The sequence below is a fragment of the Pseudophryne corroboree genome, chromosome 4, assembly GCF_028390025.1.
Source record: "Pseudophryne corroboree isolate aPseCor3 chromosome 4, aPseCor3.hap2, whole genome shotgun sequence".
Taxonomy (NCBI): domain Eukaryota; kingdom Metazoa; phylum Chordata; class Amphibia; order Anura; family Myobatrachidae; genus Pseudophryne; species Pseudophryne corroboree.
This window is the reverse complement of record NC_086447.1, coordinates 336,880,220-336,903,584: the sequence shown is the minus strand read 5'-3', so window position 1 is coordinate 336,903,584 and position 23,365 is coordinate 336,880,220. Positions and strand designations below refer to the sequence as shown.

General features: G+C 45.6%; 1 protein-coding gene across 1 annotated transcript in view; it reads right to left on the bottom strand.

Annotated features, from left to right (window-relative positions):
• Nucleotides 1-398: 398 nt before the first annotated feature.
• The window catches only part of LOC134909502 (probable cation-transporting ATPase 13A4), a 254,988-nt gene continuing 232,021 nt past the window's right edge, over nucleotides 399-23,365 (bottom strand). The window contains exons 29-30 of the mRNA XM_063916437.1: nucleotides 20,118-20,198; nucleotides 399-693 (exon numbers count right to left, since the gene is read on the bottom strand). Coding sequence (XP_063772507.1) covers nucleotides 433-693; nucleotides 20,118-20,198 — 342 coding nt within the window. The 3' untranslated portion in view covers nucleotides 399-432. The remainder of the gene's footprint in view (nucleotides 694-20,117; nucleotides 20,199-23,365) is intronic.

Sequence of the window (23,365 nt, the reverse complement as noted above, 5' to 3'; positions counted from 1 at the left end):
TAAAACGGCCTGTTTCCGCCCAGTAACACCCATTCCTGTCAATCACATTACGATCGCCAGAACGATGAAAAAGCCGTGAGTAAAATTCCTAACTACATAGCAAATTTACTTGGCGCAGTCGCAGTGCGGACATTGCGCATGCGCATTAAGCGGAAAATCGCTGCGATGCGAAGATTTTTACCGAGCGAACAACTCGGAATGAGGGCCATAGTACCTAATCTTTCTTTTAAGAGTGCCCAGTCTCCTGCGGAGCCCGTCTATACCCCCCATGGTCCTTACGGAGTACCCAGCATCCACTACGGACTACGAGAAATAGAATTACCGGTGAGTAAATTCTTATTTTCTGATATTATTACAATGCTTAAAAGTATGCAGTTGTTACTGAATAACAGAATTAATCACAATCACATCAATTTTTTGTAAACTTTGCAATCACATCATCGTTACAAATGTCTGTTCTGATGGAGATTCTTTTACATTATGTTGGGGTGTACAGTAAACTGGGTTACTGTACACAATAGCATCACAGTCCTTTACAGGAACAGCCTGAATTGCATAGTCTGTTCTGTTCTGAAGAGGCCAATCTGTCTCTTTCTGTAATGTCCTTTGCAATATTCTGTACTGACTTTTCGACTTGTAGTTAAATAGTCTCTTTATCCAGAGCCAGAGAGTTCTGTTTTCAATTAACCCTTCCTAGAATAAAAGATACAGGGATAATTGTTAAGAAACTTTGCAGTGAAGTATTTTTATTGTTACTGACCATCTTTAACTTTTAGGGGTTTATTTACTAAGCGGCGGCTTGTAAATTCTGCCACATCCCCATTTGTTTAAGGCCGTCATTTAAAATAGGATTTTAATTACCTACCAGTAAATCCTTTTCTCATAGTCCGTAGAGGATACTGGGGTCCATTTAGTACCATGGGGTATAGACGGGTCCACTAGAAGCCATATGCACTTTAAGAATTTGATAGTGTAGGCTGGCTCCTCCCTCTCTGCCCCTCTTACCAGACTCAGTCTAGGAAACTGGGCTCGAGGAGATGGACATACTTTGAGAGAAGGATAGATATGGATAGTGGTCAGGAGAGCTATGCTGACCCAACATAAAACAGGACCAGCAACAGCTGAACCAACATTACTTAACAAAGAAACAGTGCAGGAAGAACGAAGCACTGGGCAGGCGCCCAGTATCCTCTATGGACTACGAGAAAAGGATTTACCGGTAGGTAATTAAAATACTATTTTCTCTTACGTCCTAGAGGATACTAGGGTCCATTTAGTACCATGTGGATGTACCAAAGCTCCCAAACCAGGTGGAAGAGTGCTAAGGTTCCTGCAGAACTTATTGACCAAACTGAAGGTCCTCAGAGGCCAAAGTATCGAACTTGTACAACTTAGAAACGTGTTCGAACCAGACCAAGTAGCCAGTAGCGGCTCTTGCCATGGGCCAGCAGGCTTTTTGCCTGGGGAGCCGCTTCCCTGAGGGCGCCGCCTTCGTGGCAAGAGCCGCTAATAAGTATCCTCCCTCTTTCCCCGGCTCCAGCTAGCGCCGTGTGCGCCCGCTGCAGCCGGCGTCGCTTACTCACACTAGAGGTCAAAATTGACCCCTAATGTCAGTGCGGCGCTGGTATGGGAGAGATGTTATGACGTCTCTCCCATAGAGATGAGCCGGCACCCGGAGACAGCAGCAGCAGCGGTCTGGAAGCAGGAGCGAGGCTGGTAAGTATTGTGGTTTTTCTTTTAGGGTTTCAAAGCAGCGCTACTACTGGGGGCACATACAGGGGGCACAGCTGCAAGAGGCACTACTACTGGGGGCACAGATACAAGTAGCACTACTACTGGGGGCACATACAGGGGGCACAGATACAAGTGGCACTACTACTGGGGGCACAGATACAAGGGGCATATACAGGGGGCAAAGATACAAGTGGCACTACTACTGGGGGCACATACAGGGGACACAGCTACAAGTGGCACTACTACTGGGGGCACATACAGGGGGCACAGATACAAGTGGCACTACTACTGGGGGCACATACAGGAGGCACAGCTACAAGTGGCACTACTACTGGGGGCACATACAGTGGGCACAGATACAAGTGGCACTACTACTGGGGGCACATACAGGGGGCACAGCTACAAGTGGCACTACTACTGGGGGCACATATAGGGGCCACAGTTACATGGGGCACTACTGGGGGCACATACAGGGGGCACAGATACAAGTGGCACTACTACTGGGGGCACAGCTACAAGGGGCACATCTACAGGGGGCACATCTACATTGGGCACATACTGGGGGCACTGCTACAGGCGGAACAGCTACTGGCGGCAAATCAACTGGGGGTACAGCTAATGGGGGCACTACTACAGGGGGCACAACTACAGCGGGAACAGCTAAAGGGGACAAAGTTACTGGGGGCACACCTACTGGGGGCACAGCTACTGGGGGCAAATCAACTGGGCACACGACTACTTGGGGCAAATCTGGAGGCATAACTGTGGCCACGACCCTCCCCTATGAAGCCACGCCCTTTTTTGACGCGGGGGGGGCGCCAGTGGAAACTTTCGCACTGGGCGCCACAAGGTGTAGAACCGGCCTTGCAAGTAGCTGCTCTGCAGAGCTGCAAAGCCAAGACACCCCAGGCAACCGCACAGGAAGAACCCACTGACCTAGTCGAGTGGGCCTGTAAAGAGTTTGGAACCAGCAAACCTGCCGTGGAATAAGCATGCTGGATAGTAAGCCTGATCCAGCGTGCAATGGACTGCTTTGAAGCTGGACATCCAATTTTACTGGGATGATTAAAAAAAACAGCGAGTCCGATTTCCTGTGACGAGCTGTTCGCTTTACATACACCTTCAAGTCCCTCACAACATCCAAGGACTTTGAAGTAGCAGAAGTGTCGGTGACAACCAGAACTACAATAGGTTAGTTGATGTGAAAAGCAGACACCACTTTAGGAAGAAATTGCTGACAAGTTCTGAGTTCAACTCTGTCCTCATGGAAAATTAAATGGGGGCTTTTGTGAGACAAAACCCCCTGTTCCGACACACCTTTCTTAAAGAAAATGGACAAGGCTGAAAACTGGACTTTTATGGTGCACATACGTAGGCCCACATCCACACCTGCCTGCAGAAAAAGCAAGAAATGTGCCAGATGAAATTCCACCACAGAATAATCTCACACCAAGAGACATATTTCTTCCAAATACGGTGGTAATGTTTAGACGTTACCTCCTTCCTGGCTTGGATCATAGTCGGGATCACCTTGTTAGGGATCCCTCTCCTGGCTAAAATCAGCCATTCAACATCCATGCCATCAAACGTAGCAGCAGTAAGTCCTGATAGACGAATGGGCCCTGTTGCAGAAGATCCTCGCGAAGAGGTAGAGGCCACGGATCTTCGAGGAGCATCTCCAGAAGGTCCGAGTACCAGGACCTTCTTGGCCAGTCTGGAGCAATGAGTATTGCTTAAACCTTTTCCCTTTTTGTTTTTTTAAGAATCCTTGGGATCAGAGGAAGTGGAGGAAACACGTACGCCATATGATAGACCCATGGAGTCGTCAGGGCGTCTACCACCACTGCCTCTGGGTATGTCGACCTGGAACAATACCGCTTGAGCTGCTTGTTGAGATGAGAGGCCATCATGTCGATCTGTGGACATACCCATCGACGTGTCAAGCACCTGACATACCCATCGACGTGTCAAGCATACCCATCGATGTGTCAAGCACACTTCCGGGTGAAGACCCCACTCCCCCGAGTGCAGGTCGTGTCTGCTGAGGAAGTCTGCTTCCCAGTTGTCTACTCCCGTAATGAAGACCGCCGTGTTTTTCTGCCCAGAGGAGAATTCTGGACCCCTCTGACATTGCTGCTCTGCTTTTGTTCCGCCCTGCCAGTTTATGTACATCACTGCCATCACGTGGACCTGAATGGCCTGCAGAAGGGAATTGTATATGGTCCTGAGTTCCAGAATGCTGATTGGAAGGATGACTTCCTGACTTGACCATCTTCCTTAAAACTGCACCCCCTGGGTGACTGCTCCCCAACCTCTGAGGCTTGCATCTGTGGTTAACAGAATCCAGTTCTGAATCCCGAACTTCCGACCCTCGACGAGGTGAGAAGTCTGTAGCCACCACAGAAGGGAGATCCTGGCTTTTGGTGACAGACGGATCCTCTGGTGCATGTGAAGATGCGATCCGGACCATTTGTCCAACAGATCGAGCTGAAAGGGTCTTGCGTGAAATCTTCCGTATTGAAGCGCCTCGTAAGAGACCACCATTTTCCTCAGAAGGTGAATGCAAAGATGCATCGATATCCGGGTTGGCTTCAGGACATCTTGATTCATCGACTGGATTGCCAATGCCTTTTCCAATGAAAGGAATACTTTCTGCGACTCCGTGTCCAGTATCATTCCCAAGAATGGAAGCGTCCGTGTTGGCTCTAGGTGAGATTTCGTAAGGTTCAGAATCCACTCGTGATCCTTGAGAAGTTTGGTTTGAGAAAAATGCTGTCCAGCAACCTTTCCCTGGACGGTGCCTTTATCAGGAGATCGTCCAGGTACGGAATTATGTTCACTCCCTGTTTTCAGAGTAAAAACATAATTTCTGCCATTACTTTGGTAAACACCCTTGGTGCCATGGAGAGACCAAATGGCAGGGCCTGGAACTGGTAGTGACAGTCCTGTAGTGCAAACCGTAGATAAGCCTCATGAGGCGTCCAGATCGGAATGTGAAGGTACGCATCCTTGATATCCAGAGACACTAGGAATTCCCCCTCCTCCAGACCTGAGATCACTGCTCTCAGAGACTCCATCTTGAATTTGAACACTCATAAGTACAGATTCAACAACTTGTGGCTCAGAATCAGTCTTACCGAACCGTCTGGCTTCGGTACTACAAACAAGTTAGAATAGTACCCCTTGTTTTGCAGATGAGGTGGAACTGGAACAATGACTTGAGTCTGTACCAGTTTTTGGATGGCATGCTGTAAAGTTACACTTGTCTCTTGTGAAACTGGTAAGCCTGATTTGAAGAATCTGTGAGGTGGGAGCTCCTGGAACTTCAGTCTGTAGTCCTGGGAAATAAGATCTATGACCCAGGGATCCTGGCACGAACTTGACCAGACGTGACAGAAGAATTGTAGTCGTGCATTTGTCTAGTTCATCTCCAAACAAGGCCTCTCCTGTGAATGGTAGGCCTTCCACGCATTTCCTGGAGTCCGCGTCAGCAGTCCACTGGCGTAGCCACAACCCCCTGCGTGCCGACCCTGCTATAACTGTGATGTGTGCATTAAGCAAGCCTATCTCTTTCATGGCTTCCACCATAAAGTTCGCAGAGTCCTGCATATGCTGTAGGAGTAGAACAACATCCCCCCAGGCAAGGAATCTAACCCCTCAATTAAGTTACCTGACCATTTAACAATGGCTTTTGTGATCCACGCACATGCAATAGTGGGTCTCTGGGCCACCCCAGCAGCTGTGTACAATGATTTGAGTGTAGTCTTTGATGATCAGCCGAGTCTTTTAGGGAGGCTGCACCAGGAACAGGCAATACAATTTTCCGTGATAGCCTAGAGACTGATGCGTCCACTAACGGTGGATTTTCCCATTTCTTACTATACTCCAGAGGAAAAGGAAAAGATTAGCGCAACCTCTTAAGGATTTGATATTTCCTATCAGGATTAACCCCTGGTTCTTCAAACAGGGTATTCAATTCCTTTGACACAGGAAAAGTGACTGAGAATTTCTTTTTTTACATTAAAATAAGATTCCTTACACTCCTCTGACACCATATCAGGAATATGTAAAACATCTCTGACAGCCTCTATCAGACCCTCTATTCCCTGTGACAGAGCCGCATCACCTCCCTCCAAATCCACCTCACCCTCCTCCATGTTTCACCCGCCAGCGTCAGAGTCAGACTGCGATATATGGGCCAGAGATCGTTTTTGCGGACAAATGGGAGGGGATTGAGACGCTGTTTTGGGGACTGAGTCTCTGTTCATCATTGCGGGAAATTGCGGGTTCATCATTGCGGGACCCTCACAAATTTGTTCAAGGACTTGAGGATGAGAATGAGTCAGGAGGAACCATTCGGTTTCGGGACTAGGTACAGCGGTGAATAGTAACCCTTGCCTCTCTAAGCCAGAGGCACCGGCACTACCACTCCCGTGTCCAGGAGGGACTGTACCACTGAATGAAGAGTTTTTTTGTTTTCACCTGATCCAAAGGGATGTTTGTCAGGCAAAATTGAGGAGGGGGACGATTCTTGAAAGATATGGATTATCCGTGAGTGACAACTTCCCTTACCCAGGCGTCGGAAGTGGTCTTCAACCATACCTGGGTAAACCTTAGAAGTCGGCCTCCCACCCTGGGATCCCCCAGGAGGAGGACCGCCCCATCATTCAGTAGGCTTGTCTGATTTGGAAGCAGGCTGACGGGCAGCCCAGGCACGTTTAGGTTTGGGCTTAGTGGTTTTGGAAGTGCGAGTCTGTTACGGGTACGCCTGACCCTTTGCTTTACCTGGAGGTCGAAAGGAATGAAAGGAAGTACTCTTAACCTTCGGGACCAAAGGAGCTGTACTAGGCAGACACGCCATCTTAGCTGAGGCTAAGTCAGCCACAATCTTGTTGAGTTCCTCACCAAAAAGAATGTTTCCCTTAACAGGGAGCACCTCTTTTCTTAGAGTCCAGATCCACAGACCAGGACTGTAATCAGAGAATCCGGCGAGCCAGAATGGATGTAGTAGAAGCCTTGGCCACCAGAATACCGGCATCAGAAGCCACCTCCTTAATGTAATAAGAGGCTGTGACAATATACGAGAGACATTGTCTAGCAATACCAGAAAAACTGAACGGCAGCTCTGCTTCCACCTCCTAATCCCATGCTTCAATAGCTTCTGCAGCCCAAGTAGCCGCAATAGTGGGCCGATGCACAGCTCCCGAAAGGGTATAAATAGCTTTTAAGCAACCCTCCACACGCTTATCCATCGGTTCTTTCAGAGAGGTGACGGTAGTTACAGGCAGAGCAGAGGACTCCACCAGCCGAGCCACTTGCGAATCCACCGGTGGTGGTGTTTCCCAATTTTTACTTAATTCCGCAGCGAGGTGATAGCGAGCCAGCATCTTCTTGTGAGGTGTGAATTTCTTTCCTGGATTTTCCCAGGATTCCTGACATATGCCATTGTCAACTAAGTGGTCAGAATGAGGTAAAACTAGTTTAGTAACCTTCTGACGTTTAAATCTATCCGGTTTCTTAGAGGTAACAACAGGTTCTGGGTCATCATCAATTTGAAGAATCAGCCTGATAGCCTCTAATAGGTCAGGAACATCCACCTGTGAAACAGATTCCCCATCAGAAGCATCTGGATCAGTGTCTGAGGGGTCAGTATACACGCCATTCTCATCAGACGAAGTGTCTAAAACATGTGTGGATTGTGAGGAAGTAATAGCCCGCTTAGAGGATCCCTTGGACTTAGGCGGGCGAGGGTTAGGTTTGTTTGTTCAGTGAGTGATTCAATTGCTGTAACTGAGTGGACAGGAGATCTGCCCATGGCGGATTAACCGCAGGGACAATATGTGACTGTACAGGCATGTGAGGTCCCATAGGGGGCGTAAGTCTAGTTAGTAGCATATTCAGTAAAGTAAAGAAAGTAGCCCAATGTGGGTCATTATGTACCCCCGTTGCTACAGACTTACAGGGGGGTAGGGAACCCCCAGAACCTGAACCCTCCGCTGCAATGTTTTCCACTAATGTGTCTGCGGCGTCACCACCCCGTAATGCGGGATCAGACATAGACCTGTTGCCCCTTGAAGCTGACATAATCTGAAAGCGTGAACCATGGGCAACACAGTACAATATCAGCAGTATAATACCTGACCAAGAACCCCCTGTGCAATGTGATAGCACAAACAGAGGATTCAAGAGTTATACAGTGACTGAAAATCACAGGAAAAAAACACAATAAGAATATCCAGTCAAATACCTATATCAAATAATAACCCTGACGCACTTAGCCGTCCCCCCCCCCCCCCCCTCTCAGGGTACAGAAAATAGGGATAGCAATCTGAGTGAGATACATGAAGTAGAAATCACACAGCAGCTATATGCACACACACACACAGTCACATGTACAATTCAGAAATTATGACAAACAATAAAACTGCACTGGACTAGCAATACTAAGTAAAGCTATAGAGACTTATAGATATATCAATGCACAGTAAAGACTGGATGTATATCACAGGGTACTTGTAATACATAACCCTGAAGAGATTCACTATTTCTTAACTAACACTGTCAATAGATATGTAGAATACGTAAGTGTCCTGTAAAATGCACAGCACTGATAATGCAGGTGGCTTTACAGAGGAGACTTTGCCCATGCAGTCCCAGAATCAGCTCAGCATGTAATGATGGCACCCAAGCGCTGACAGGGAGTGAGGGAGAGAGAGAGAGATGCAGCTCCAGGGCGGGAACATTTACTCTAAATGGCGCCCTGTAGCTGGGGGAGGGGCTACAGGTCAGAGCCTTATCCCCTTGCTGGACTTCACCACCAGGTACTGTGGGCCATATTAAAATGGTTTATGAAGAAACGGACTTGTACCCTTGCCCTGGTGGTCTAGTGGGGTCCCTGTACCAACACAGTGTCTAGGCCAGTGCGCGTGGCCCGCCACCTAATGGCCGCGCCGGATCGCGATTTCCAGCGGATCCCGTCTGGGGTACCCTGTTACCTCCTCCCAAGATGCGGACACGCGATCCCAGAGAGCTGCGGGGAGTGAGTGTGCCTGACCTGACGAACCGGAACCCTCCGCTTTAAGTACCCAGCAACCAGGATGCGGGAGTATACAGCGCCACCGGGGGAGGTGATGGAGCTGCAGCAGGAGATGTCAGAATGACATCTAGCACTGAGAGTGCCTCTGCTGCAGCCCTTGAAGTCTTCTATCTTCACTTAAAAAAGCTCTTTTCAGCCTGTTAGTGACCAACTTACAAACTGAGCACCTGTGCACAGAGGCGGGGTTATAGAGGAGGCGGCGCTGAGCATCTTGGGAACAGTCAAAGCTTTTAGCCTGTTGGTGCCTCGGATCAAGATCCTACTCTACACCCCAATGTTATACCTGTGGAACCCAGTGTACCCCGCTGCAGAAATGTCTGTAATTTTAATAAAGGCCTTGGACAAAATGTTGTCCTTAAACTGCAGGTAAGTTTAGATTTGCATGTAAATTTAGTAGTTACCTCCTCTACCCTGAAACAGCGTATAAAGGAGATGAGCTCCCGTCTCCTATTTTGCCCACAAAAATCTATTATTACTTCCAAATGTTCTCTCCTTTTGGTATGTTCTTAATATAAGTTATACTCTTAATTTGAGAGTAGGAGAAAGGGAGAAGGCCAGCACATGTTCCTATTGGTGAAATTCAAATGGACCAGCATGATGTGAATTTGATACAGAATGTAAAACTCAAATTATTAAGCCCTGCAAGTTAAATCTATGAAATCACGTGCAATGCCCACGTATGTATGTTTATCCATCTTCAATCTGTACAGAGCAGAGACGTTTTATCAGATGAGGGAGCTCATATGCGGTCTACGTGCAGGTCCCCTCGCACTGGCGCATGTGCTGAGAAGACTCTAGCACTGTGCCAATGTCTTATTGCGCATGCATCTAATTCTGGGAAACTGGCACCAGTGATTTCTGCAGAGCTGGTAAAAAGGCAAGTGGGTACAGGGTGAATTGTGTGAACCCCCCTTGAGTCTTGTAACACCGGGCAGATGTAGTTTTATTAAGTAGTCCAGCAGGGAAGAGTGCTGACCATCCCACAATAATGCTAATTGCAGTGCTCAAGTCTTAGGGGCCTATTTATTAACATTATTTTTACTAAAATAATGTGAAAAAGTATGTTTCCACACCCTTTTTGACATTGTTTTAGTACTACTGAATGTATTAAAGGGTATTTAGAGAAGTTTTCGTGAAAAACTGCTCCATACCCTTTAATAGTAATTTTTTAGTAACCCACATCGCATTTCCCATACTTACTGTATAATGGGAAATGCTATGTGGCCGAATTTAGTAAAAACAAAAATGGACACACAAGCTGATCACCTTTAAAAAAATATATATATATATCATACTTACCAGTGCCAGAAGCCAGGGATCGGTGCTCCAGTGAGCACTGTCGGGGACCGGGGATCCTCCATGTGCTGCGCTGTGACCCCTGTGCAGTAAAGTCACTTTACCAAACCGGAGGTCACAGCACAGAAGCAGAACCCAGCGCCCGACAGCCTCCTGGAGCAGCGGACACTGGCTCCTGGGACTGGTATATATAAATCACAAGGGGGAGGGGGCTCTTTTGTGGCGCAGTCGTAGCAGTAGGGGGGACCCATCAGCGGCGATAGTGACAGAAGGCGGCGCATGCGCAGTAGGACATGGTGGATGCAGGGCATACTCTACCCCAGGCCCCCATTTGTCAGGGGACCCCTTGGCCAGAACACACTGATATCACTAGCTTTCCCTCATAAGCATAAGTAGAACCAGCAGACAGAATGCGAGCAGGACCATATGCAGTGCAGGTTTAGATATAGGAATATCATCTTTTATGAGCTACCGACAGCGCTTTCTGACCAGAGAGCTAGGAAGGTGGAGAGAGCTGTAAGTGACACAGGGATCCCAGCTTTTCCTCCTTCCCGCATGGGTGTCTGAGCGCTGTGAAAACTGTTATGCAACTAAACCATTTGGGTCTAGAGATACACACACACAGAGTCCTCCTGAGTCCTGTACCAGTGTGTAAGTAGTACAGAGGCTGCTGCTATTCTTGCATGTGACAAGATAAATTATTTTATTTTTCTATGTGTATTTTAAGGTTAAGTTGCCTTTGTTCCACTACATGAAAAGTTTATAAAATAGTTGTCTTTTAATTAGGTGGAGCTATAAACAGTACCCAGGCATTATTAAACTATTAGTTAAAACTAATATACACCATTGGTTTAAATTGAATATACACAATCTATATCTCCCACCATGACCCATTCCGTGAGGGACAAAATGCTCTCTACCTGGACTTCCTTCTTAATTTATGATTGCAGTCACCTGTGTTGAAATACCTTTCTTATCAATTATATATTAATAAAATAAAATATATTAAGTGGGAAGTCCAGGTAGAGAGAATTTTGTCCCTCCTGGAATGGGACATGTTGGGAAGTATGCGAAATTTAATATACATCCTCCACCTTCCATAGGGGTCCCCAGTCTTAAGTGTCCCAGGCACCCCCAAGGCTTAATCGAGCCCTGTACCACGATGATCCTGCGGAGAGGCATCGCAGGGACAGAATATATATGAGTGCGCTATCAACGGCAGCCCGTATAGGGAAGGTCAATTCCCAGAATAATTGGAAAGATAAGAAACAAAATATACTGGCGCCGGCTGTAGTTCAAATGACAATAGACATTTATACCAATAAAAATATATACATTTATTCAAACAATCTTAATAGATTCTAATCATTAAAAATGGTAGCAATTGCTCAAAGTATTGGGTATAAAGATAATTTGATAAAAAGATACACAAGGTACCACTGGTTATTCCCTTTATAAATGCAGTGTCCACAACTTCTGGCTAGGACTCTATTCCACTTTTGCTCACAAGTTCAATTGATGAAAGAAATTGTTACCAGACTTGCTTCCGGAAAAAGTCCCCTAGGTATCTCTTACATGAAGATCCAAATAGGCAAGCAGGGATATATCCGGGTCTGTGGATAACCTGTGCTGGAATTTTATCCGGTGGATGCAAAAGAGTCCATACCATCAGAGATGTTGGTAGGGGAAATAAGCACCTTGTGGTCCTTGGAAAATAGCTCAACGCGTTTCGCTGGTATGATGGCTGCCAGCTTCCTCAGGAGCATAGAACCAGTGTCTTACTGATACCCTTTATATACCCTTACAATCAAGGGGCAACAGGAGACATCTGTTGTCTCCATTCTGATACATTAAATAATATTTCATAAAACTTAATTCAAATCACAGCAGAAAGCAATCATTAATGTTTCCAGATCAACCTTTATATTTATTTATAAAAACAAAGCTTGAAAGTGGTACAAAACACTAAAAATATTTACTACAACTAATATCACATGATCGACTCCGATCACATGGTCATTGTCAGCCAATAAGCGCTATTTACAAGGCATTCATACATTCGCGCCCGTGGTCACGTGACCGCATCCGATCACGTGATCCCAGGGATGGAGCAAATCTCTTCCGTGCGGTCCACAAACACGGAAGTGACGGCCGCTGAGCGCAGCGCAGATGATACGGAAGTGAGCGCTGCGTTCCATTCTCGATGGAGCCTAGCGCTGACGGTTGGTTCTATATCGGAGGGGCTGAAGGGACCTTGTGACGTATTGAGGGGAGGAGCTACGTCACCAGGGGGAGGAGCTACTGGCGAACAGGGTACCCGAAAAGTACCCCCGCGGGCTCGCTTCGCTCGCCACGCTTCGGGCACGGTGGCTCGCTCCGCTCCGCTTCGCTCACCACCTAATTACTAAAGGTAATAGTTGGTGGCGTGGATAGTAGAGGAACTATCCCGCTGGCCTAGCTCCTCCCCCTTGAGTCGTAACTCCTCCCCCTTACGGAAAAGGTCCCTTAGCCCACTTGATTCTAGCATCTACCAATCTAATAGATACTATCTTACAATATAGAAGACTTTCATAATCCACTAGTTAATAGTAATCAATCTATCCCATAATTATCATATTCATAAGTAAGTTTCCATAGATATTATTCATTATTTAATAATCCACTGTATTTGATCCTATATTACTAACAATTATTATAGATCAATTATCACTCCATAAGTATGTATATAACATCATATAAATGAATTGCATTTCTAATAAAAAAAAGGGGGGGGGGGAATATTTGGATGCTCAGTTTTTTGTTTGTTTGGTTTTTTCCTTTGTATTTTATCATCATATATCCCAGAGCTTTCAGGGAAAGAAATTAGTCTTTTTTTTTTTTTAGGCAAAAAAGAAGTACAGGAAGACATCAAGGACTCAGGGGAAGGTACACACTAAATTAGTGGTGTATGTATGTGGGTGCATGCACTAAGTGCATGCAACCCACATCAATAGGTGCATACACCTTCATACAGACATATACACCTATACATAAATCCACTAAAGGTATGAAAATATGATGGTTCTAGAACAGAACAGGAAAATAAATTTAGACAAGATATATAGATCCTAAAGGCCTAAAGTTTTTATTGTATTGTATTTAGTTCTAAACTCTCATTTAATCCTTCTGGGCATAGAGAGCCAAATTTAAGTATCCAGTATATTTCTCTTGAACATCATTTATTGAACCTGCCCCCCCCCCCCCTAGGTGTGGGTTCGAAGTGTTTAATGCAAACCAGAGAAAGACTCTTCGGGTCCCCTGAATAGATCTGTGTAAAGTGTCTCGATACACTATGCTTATCATATTTCTTAATAATATTTCTGCGATGTTCCATAAACCTAACGTGCACGGGTCTGGTGGTCCTCCCAATGTAGTTGAGGCCACACCCACACGTGAGTAAATAAATGACAAAGTTTGTGTCGCAGTTCATTAAGGATTTCAACTTGTATTGCTCACTATTACCTGGTAGAACTAAAAAACATGTTTTTCTAGGCATATATGTACAAGTTGTACACCGGGACTTACCGCAATTGAAACACCCAATGGGTTTAGTAGATAACCACTCACACCCCAACGGTGTCCCGTTTTTTCTCTCAGTGGGGGCCAGATAAGTTGGAGCTAATATAGTTTTAAGGGATTTGTTTTTTTTGAAAATCACCATAGGTTTAGGGGGGAGCACTTGGTTAAGAGTTCGATCTTGTTTTAAAACTCTATAGTTTTTAGCAATAATAGATCTAATTTTTTGAGCCGAATTATTATATTTACATACAAAGGCTAATTGTCTCTCATTATTGACTCTAGCTGTATTATTTTCATTACTTTTGTCTTGAATTTTGGGAATAAGTAATTTCATTCTGTCCATATGGTACACATCTTCAAAGGCTTGTTTTAGTAGACCCTCAGGATATTTTCTTCGTCTTAAGGAGTCCAATAATTCATTAGCCTGTAGTGAAAATGTGTCAATATCAGAACAGTTACGTCTAAGTCGCATCATCTGCCCCCTGGGAATGTTTGGTTTCCAGGGGGCATAATGTGCACTATCAAAGTGCAAATAGGAATGTGTACTCACTGACTTTGTATGATTGGATGTGACAATGTGATTGTCTACAATGTCGAGGGTCACATCCAGGAAGTCAACGTGTTCCCGACTATAAGTGGATGTGAAGGTTAAATTAAATGTGTTGTGATTGAGATGTGATACAAAGGAAGAAATGCTGAGTGGGTCCCCATCCCAAATAATAAAAAGGTCATCGATGTAACGGCCATAGAAGACCAGGTTCCCCTCCCAGCCGCTTCCCCACACAAGTGAGTCCCCCATTTGGTCCGTCCCAGGGATCACGTGATCTGATGCGGTCACGTGACCACGGGCGGGAATGTATGAATGCCTTGTAAATAGCGCTTATTGGCTGACAATGACCATGTGATCGGAGTCGATCATGTGATATTAGTTGTTGTAAATATTTTTAGTGTTTTGTACCACTTTCAAGCTTCGTTTTTATAAATAAATATAAAGGTTGATCTGGGAACATTAATGATTGCTTTCTGCTGTGATTTGAATTAAGTTTTATGAAATACAGGTTGAGTATCCCATATCCAAATATTCCGAAATACGGAATATTCCGAAATACGGGCTTTTTTGAGTGAGAGTGAGATAGTGAAACCTTTGTTTTTTGATGGCTCAATGTACACAAACATTGTTTAATACACAAGGTTATTAAAAATATTGTATTAAATGACCTTCAGGCTGTGTGTATAAGGTGTATATGAAACATAAATGAATTGTGTGAATGTAGACACACTTTGTTTAATGCACAAAGTTATAAAAAATAATGGCTAAAATTACCTTCAGGATGTGTGTATAAGGTGTATATGTAACATAAATGCATTCTGTGCTTAAATTTAGGTCCCATCACCATGATATCTCATTATGGTATGCAATTATTCCAAAATACGGAAAAATCTGATATCCAAAATACCTCCGGTCCCAAGCATTTTGGATAAGGGATACTCAACCTGTATTATTTAATGTATCAGAATGGAGACAACAGATGTCTCCTGTTGCCCCTTGATTGTAAGGGTATATAAAGGGTATCAGTAAGACACTGGTTCTATGCTCCTGAGGAAGTTGGCAGCCATCAGACCAGCGAAACGCGTTGAGCTATTTTCCAAGGACCACAAGATGCTTATTTCCCCTACCAACATCTCTGACGGTATGAACTCTTTTGCATCCACCGGATAAAATTCCAGCACAAGTTATCCACAGACCCGGATATATACCTGCTTGCCTATTTGGATCTTCATGTAAGAGATACCTAGGGGACTTTTTCCGGAAGCAAGTCTGGTAACAATTTCTTTCATCAATTGAACTTGTGAGCAAAAGTGGAATAGAGTCCTAGCCAGAAGTTGTGGACACTGCATTTATAAAGGGAATAACCAGTGGTACCTTGTGTATCTTTTTATCAAATTATCTTTATACCCAATACTTTGAGCAATTGCTACCATTTTTAATGATTGGAATCTATTAAGATTGTTTGAATAAATGTATATATTTTTATTGGTATAAATGTCTATTGTCATTTGAACTACAGCCGACGCCAGTATATTTTGTTTCATATCATCGCAGGGACAGAGCTTGCTTGCAAGCTCTGTCCCTGCATGCGATAATTTATACATCCATGCAATGAACTCAATTATTGCATTGTGAGTTTGGGTGATTTTATCACACCGCATCCGCATCATCAGATGCGGATGGTAATAAATCAGCCCCTTAGTGTGCTAGACTGTAAGCTCACTTGGGTAGGAAACTAGTTATTTTCTTGATATTATTTAGCTTATTAATAGACATGCTATTACATATACTGTATTAATGCTAATACTTATATTAATGACATTTACCCCTCTCATACATGCATCTAAATCCCAGGGTTTTGCACATGAACGCGCATCAACCCAGGATTTCTGCATGTGTGAATGCAAATTACCTGGGACCAGTGGTGTAAGTAGAATTTTTTTCTAAGTGGTACTGATAGTAAAACTGGGCATGGCCACGTGTCATGAAGGGGGGTGGTCACACAAAACTAGTGGAGTGGCTACTTGACAATAGGGGCATGGCCACATTATGCCACACACGTAATGTCCCGTAGACATTATGCCAAACACCGTAATACTTATTACACATTATGCCAGACACTAACACCCATTACACATTATAACACACACCGTAATGCCATTACACAATATGCCACACACTGTAATGCCTATTACATATTATGCCACTGACACCGTTTTACAAAAATGCTCCTTATTAATTATGCCCCAGTGGTGGGCTGGTGGTATAATATTTCTTAATGGTACTCCGTACCATCCTACTTTCAGCACTGCCTGCAACTAAGTCTTGGGTTCCAGACCCTGCTCTTTACGAGGGTCAGGGATGAAACCCACGAATTTGTCGGCTTGCTAGACCCAGCAAATTTTTTTTTTCTCTGAATAATTTATCATATTGCAGTCTGGTGCGGGATAATTGCCAGTTTTTTCACTAGACCCAGCAAATTCACAGGTAACAAGTCCGAAAGGTATATCAGTGGCTCTGCTAGGTCATTAGCAGCAGAAGCCAAAAAACATTTTCAACATATTGGGCAATATTTACTAATATTCGTGTTTTGGCCGTTTTGAATGGTGTTTGAACTCGAATGGTATCGTGTGCATTTTACTGCAACTTTTTGAATCCTGATACGATCATTCACTAAGCTGCCGAGTTTTGCACAATCGTTTTTTCCGATGTCGATGTGATTCGTAATATCAGGCAGTGTTTTACGGGAGTGATGAGTAAAACACTGCCAGAAAAAACACAAGGAATCCCGGCCGGATCTGTGAGATCCGTGCAGGGCTTCATTGTGTACCTTAAAAAGTTGATTAAAGTCTTTAAAAATCTGAAAAAAATTGCGTGGGGTCCCCCCTCCTACGCATAACCAGCCTCGGGCTCTTTGAGCCGGTCCTGGTTGAAAAAATATCGGGGGGAAATGACAGGGGTTCCCCCATATTTAATCAACCAGCACCGGGCTCTGCGCCTGGTCCTGGTTCCAAAAATACAAGGGACAAAAAGCGTAGGGGTCCCCTGTATTTCTGAAACCAGCACCGGGCTCCACTAGCCAGATACATAATGCCACAGCCGGGGGACACTTTTATCTAGGTCCCTGCGGCCCTGGCATTACATAACCAACTAGGCACCCCTGGCCGGGGTACCCTGGAGGAGTGGGGACCCCTTCAATCAAGGGATCCCCCCCTCCAGCCACCTAAGGGCCAGGGGTGAATCCCGAGGCTGTCCCCCCCATCCAAGGGCTGCGGATGGGAGGCTGATAGCCTTTTTGACAAAAATTGAATATTGTTTTTAGTAGCAGTACTACAAGTCCCAGCAAGCCTCCCCCACAAGCTGGTACTTGGAGAACCACAAGTACCAGCATGCGGTGGAAAACCGGGCCCGCTGGTACCTGTAGTACTACTACTAAAAAAATACCCCAATAAAAACAGGACACACACACCGTGACAGTACAACTTTATTACATACATGCACACCAACATACACACATACTTACCTATGTTCCCACGAGGCTCGATCCTCTTCTCCATGTAGAATCCTAGGGGTACCTGTGAAAAAAATTATACTCACATAATCCAGTGAAGAATCCGGCCTTTGAATAATCCACGTACTTGGCAAAAAAATAAAACGCAAACCCGACCACGCACTGAAAGGGGTCCCATGTTTTCACACGGGACCCCTTTCCCCGACTGCCAGGACCCCCCCTGACTCCTGTCAAAGAGGGTCCCTTCAGCCAATCAGGGAGCGCCACGTCGTGGCACCCTCCTGATTGGCTGTGTGCTCCTGTAGTGTCTGTCAAGCAGCACACGGCAGTGATACAATGTAGCGCCTATGCGCTCCATTGTAGCCAATGGTGGGAACTTTGCGGTCAGCGGTGAGGTTACTTTCGGTCAACCGCTGACCGCAAAGTTCCCACCATTGGCTACAATGGAGCGCATAGGCGCTACATTGTATCACTGCCGTGTGCTGCCTGACAGACACTACAGGAGCACACAGCCAATCAGGAGGGTGCCACGACGTGGCGCTCCCTGATTGGCTGAAGGGACCCTCTTTGACAGGAGTCAGGGGGGTCCTGGCAGTCGGGGAAAGGGGACCCATGTGTAAACATGGGACCCCTTTCAGTGCGTGGTCGGGTTTGCGTTTTATTTTTTTGCCAAGTACGTGGATTATTCAAAGGCCGGATTCTTCACTGGATTATGTGAGTATCATTGTTTTCACAGGTACCCCTAGGATTCTACATGGAGAAGAGGACCGAGCCTCGTGGGAACATAGGTAAGTATGTGTGTAAGTTGGTGTGCATGTATGCAATAAAGTTGTACTGTCACGGTGTGTGTGTCCTGTTTTTATTGGGGTATTTTTTTAGTAGTAGTACTACAGGTACCAGCAGGCCCGGTTTTCCACCGCATGCTGGTACTTGTGGTTCTCCAAGTACCAGCTTGCGGGGGAGGCTTGCTGGGACTTGTAGTACTGCTACTAAAAACAATATTCACAATTTCACACTTGGCTATCAGACCCCCATCTGCCGCCCTTGGATGGGGGGGACAGCCCCGGGATTCACCCCTGGCCCTTGGGTGGCTGGAGGGGGGGGGACCCCTTGATTGAAGGGGTCCCCACTCCTCCAGGGTACCCGGCCAGGGGTGACTAGTTGGGGTTTTAATGGCACGGCCGCAGGGACCGATATCAAAGTGTCCCCCGGCTGTGGCATTATCTCCCCAGCTAGTGGAGCCCGGTGCTGGTTTCAGAAATACGGGGGACCCCTATGCTTTGTCCCCCATATTTTTGGAACCAGGACCAGGCGCAGAGCCCGGTGCTGGTTGATTAAATATGGGGGAACCCCTGTCATTTTCCCCCCCATATTTTTTCAACCAGGACCGGCTCAAAGAGCCCGAGGCTGGTTATGCTTAGGAGGGGGGACCCCACGCATTTTTTTTCCCCGTTTTTACACTAAAAAGACCTTTTCCCATAGATAACCATGCACAGATCTCACTGATCCGTGCATGGTTATCCAAACTCGACCGGAAAAAGCAGGTCTATTTTATTGCTGCTTTTTTTAACGAATCGAAAAAAAACAGATCCGCACTTGAGCACTCAGAAACTAACACCCAAATACGAATGAATAGTGAATGCCCGTATTCTATGAAATAACAGCCGCGTTTGACCGATGGTCTATTCATTCGTATTTGTGAACGTTGTCATTCAAACCATTACGAATAGTCCAAACACTGCCGATATTGGTGCTTAGTGAATTCCCGGATTGGGACTTAGAAAAAAAAACACAAATCGGGCAAACTCGGATTTTTAGTAAATGCTGGCCATTGTCTTTAATTCAAGGTATTGTGATGGTTAGCAGGCAAAAGTATTGGTATGTTACTATATTTTGTGGTTTAACCAATGTTGTGTATTAGGTTGTGTACACACAGTGAGATCCCTGCTATGTTCGATTTTGACTATGCGATTTCCCTTGAACTCCCCCAGAGCTCAGATAGCACAGATTGTACAGATTTTGACTATCTGTGCTTGAGATTTTGTCTATGTACGATTTTGACTAAGTGCCAATTTTGACTATACTTTGTACTAGATTGTACACTAGATAGTCAAGATTGACTTGCCTGCACAGTCTATCTAGCCTTACGATACCGACCCCACGGGAGCGCGCATCGGGATCGAATCTGTATCGCAAGCTGCCTAACACCTTGAGATATGCACTAACTTTTCATAAGATTTTGACTATATAGTCAAAATCTCACAGATTTATCTCACCGTGTGTACAAACCCTTAAGTATGCATTTTGTGTGAATGTCACGGTATGTACTGTAGTATTTTATTTGCTTACACCACTGCAAGGAAAATATTTACCTCTGCCACGTAAGACACAACGAACTGAACAAGGGCCATAATGAAGATGTTCACTCTCCAGTAATATGGGGTGCACACAAGCTACATGATTAAAACAAACAAAACTGTAAATATCCATTTCTTTCAGAAAATATGCAAAGAAATGACATTGTAAAAGCAAGAGAAATGTAGACAATAGTGCTCATACTGCCATACTATAAAATGGTTAAACATCACAAATTATTTTTACCTTGACAACAGGGAAAATGTTGAAGCACAATATAGAACATCTTTGGGATATTGCAGGAAATATTATAGAAATAAGAATAAAACCTTTTAGATGGTAAGCTAAATTATTTTCCATGGAATGAGTGCTACTGTCATACTGTAGAGCAGGGGTGGGGAACCTCAGGCCCGCGGGCCGTATAAGGCCCACAAAGCCACTTGATCCGGCCCAGCCAGGCTCACCTAACCAAGAGAGATGCCGGGTGCCCAATGAGATTTTGTTACCAGGGGTGCCCGGCTCTTTCCCCTCAGCTGTAGCCGGAGGCAGGAGCCCATTCCTGAGCTCCTGCTTCCGGCTCAGGCAGTGTACATGTGCGGTGCTATGGGAGAGTGGGCGGCCAGGCGGAGGGCAGCAGTCCGGAAGCAGGAACAGGGCTGGTGAGTATTGTGGTTTTTTTTTTCTTACTGGGGGTATAACTACTGACTTGGGACATATCTACTGGGGGGCAGGCTAATTTTTAAGATGATCATTTTTTTTATGGCCCCCGAAGGATTTTATAAATATCCAAATGGCCCTTGGTAGAAAAAAGGTTCCCCACCCCTGCTGTAGAGGAAGTGAAACCAGTTCAAATTGAGGTTAACAATTTTTTAAAAATACATATTAAAGGAGCTGTCCAAAAAAAAAGGATTTTAAATAACTACCGGTAAATATTTTTCTCGTAGTTCGTAGAGGATGCTGGGGTACACATTAGTACCGTGGGGTATAGACGGGTCTCTTGGGAGCCATGGGCACTTTAAGAGTTTAATAGTGTGGGCTGGCTCCTTCCTCTATGCCCCTCCCATAGTCTAGAAACTGTACCCGAGGAGACGGACATACTTCAAGCGAAGGAAATACACAGATAGTAGTGAGATTCACACCAGCTCACACATAACAAGGCAAACCAAGCTAACCAGCTTGAACAATTCAGTAACAGCTGAACAACAGTACTTAACCAAGTAACAATGGAGTACTTACCCAAGTAACAAGGTATTACCTAACCAAGTAACTACTGCAGGAGAATGATGCGCTGGGCGGGCTCCCAGCATCCTCTACGGACTACGAGAAAATGATTTACCGGTAGGTAATTAAAATCCTATTTTCTCTTACGTCCTAGAGGATGCTGGGGTCCACATTAGTACCATGGGGATGTACCAAAGCTCATAGTAAGGGAAGGAGAGCACAGAGGCTCCTGCAGAACTGATTGACCAAACTTTAGGTCTTCAGAAGCCAAAGTATCGAACTTGTAGAACTTAGCAAATGTGTTCGACCCTGACCAAGTAGCCGCTCGGCAAAGCTGTAAAGCCAAGGCAGCCGCCCAGGAAGAACCCACCTTACGAGTAGAGTGGGCCTTAACAGATTTTGGACACGGCAATCCTGCCATAGAATAAAGCATGCTGGATAGTGAACCTGATCCAGCGAGAAATCGTCTGCTTAGAAGCAGGACACCCAATCTTGTTGGGATCATAAAGGACAGAGAGTCCGACTTTCTGTGACGTGAAGTCTTCTTCACATAAATCTTCAAAGCCCTCACAACATCCAAGGACTTTGAGGTAATTGAGGAGTCAGTAGCCACTGGCACCACAATAGGTTGGTTGATATGAAAAGCCGACACAAACTTTGGAAGAAACTGCTGACGTGTACTAAGCTCAGCCCTATCTTCATGGAAAATTAAGTAGGGGCTCTTGCAGGACAAAGCCCCCAACTCTGACACACGCCAAGCAAATGCTAACGCCAACAGTGTGACAGCCTTCCAAGGTGAGAAACTTGACCTCCACCTCCTGTAAAAGCTCGAACCAATCCGATTGCTGGAACTGCAACACCACGTTAAGATCCCAATGTGCCATAGGAGGCACAAAGGGAGGCTGGATGTGCAGAACCCCTTACAAGAAAGTCTGAACCTCAGGGAGGGCAGCCAATTATTTCTGGAAAAAAATGGATAAGGCCGAAATTTGGACCCTTATGGACCCCAAACTTAGGCCCTCAGCCACAACTGCTTGCAGAAAGAGAAGAAACCGTCCAAGTTGAAACTCCACCGTAGGAAACTTTTTGGATTCACACCAAGACACATACTTTTTCAAAATGCGATGGTAATGTTTAGACGTTACTCCCTTCCTAGCCTGTATCAGGGTAGGAATAACTTTGTTCAGAATGCCCTTCCGAGCTAAGATCTGGTGTTCAACCTCCATGCCGTCAAACGTAGCCGCAGTAAGTCTTGATAAGAGAACGGCCCCTGTTGCAGAAGGTCCTCTCATAGAGGAAGAGGCCTCGGGTTCCAACAGTAGCTCAAGAACATGTGCGTACCAAGCTCTTCTTGGACAGTCCGGAACAATGAGGATCGCCTTAACTTTTGTTTTCTTTATGCGTTTTAGAATTCTTGAAATTAGTGGAAGTGGAGAGAACACATACACTGACTTGAACACCCACGGAGTTACCGGGGCATACACTGCCGCTGCCTGTGGATCCCGCATCCTGGAACAGTACCTCTGAAGCTTCTTGTTGAGGCAGGAGGCCATCATGTCTATTTGAGGTACACCCCAAAGATCTGTCACCTCCGTGAACACCTCCGGGTGGAGGCCCCACTCTCCTGGATGGAGTTCGTGTTTGCTGAGGAAGTCCGCTTCCCAGTTGTCCACTCCCAGAATGAAGATTGCTGACAGCACCACAGAGTGCTTTCCTGCCCAAAGGAGGATCCTTGTTACCTCCGACATTGCAGCCCTGTTCTTCGTTCCACCCTGTCGGTTTATGTAAGCCATCGTCGTTACATTGTCCGACTGCACCTGAATGGCCTGATCTTGTAGAATACGTGCCGCTTGTGGAAGAATAGATTCCAGACTGGACCACCCCTTGGGTGACCACGCCCCAACCTCTGAGACTTGCATCTGTTGTTAGGAGGATCCAGTTCTGAATCCCGTACCTGCATACCTTGAGAAGTGAGGCATTTGTAGCCACCATAGGAGCGAAATCCTGGTTTTCGGTGACAGCTATATTCTCTGGTGCATGTGCA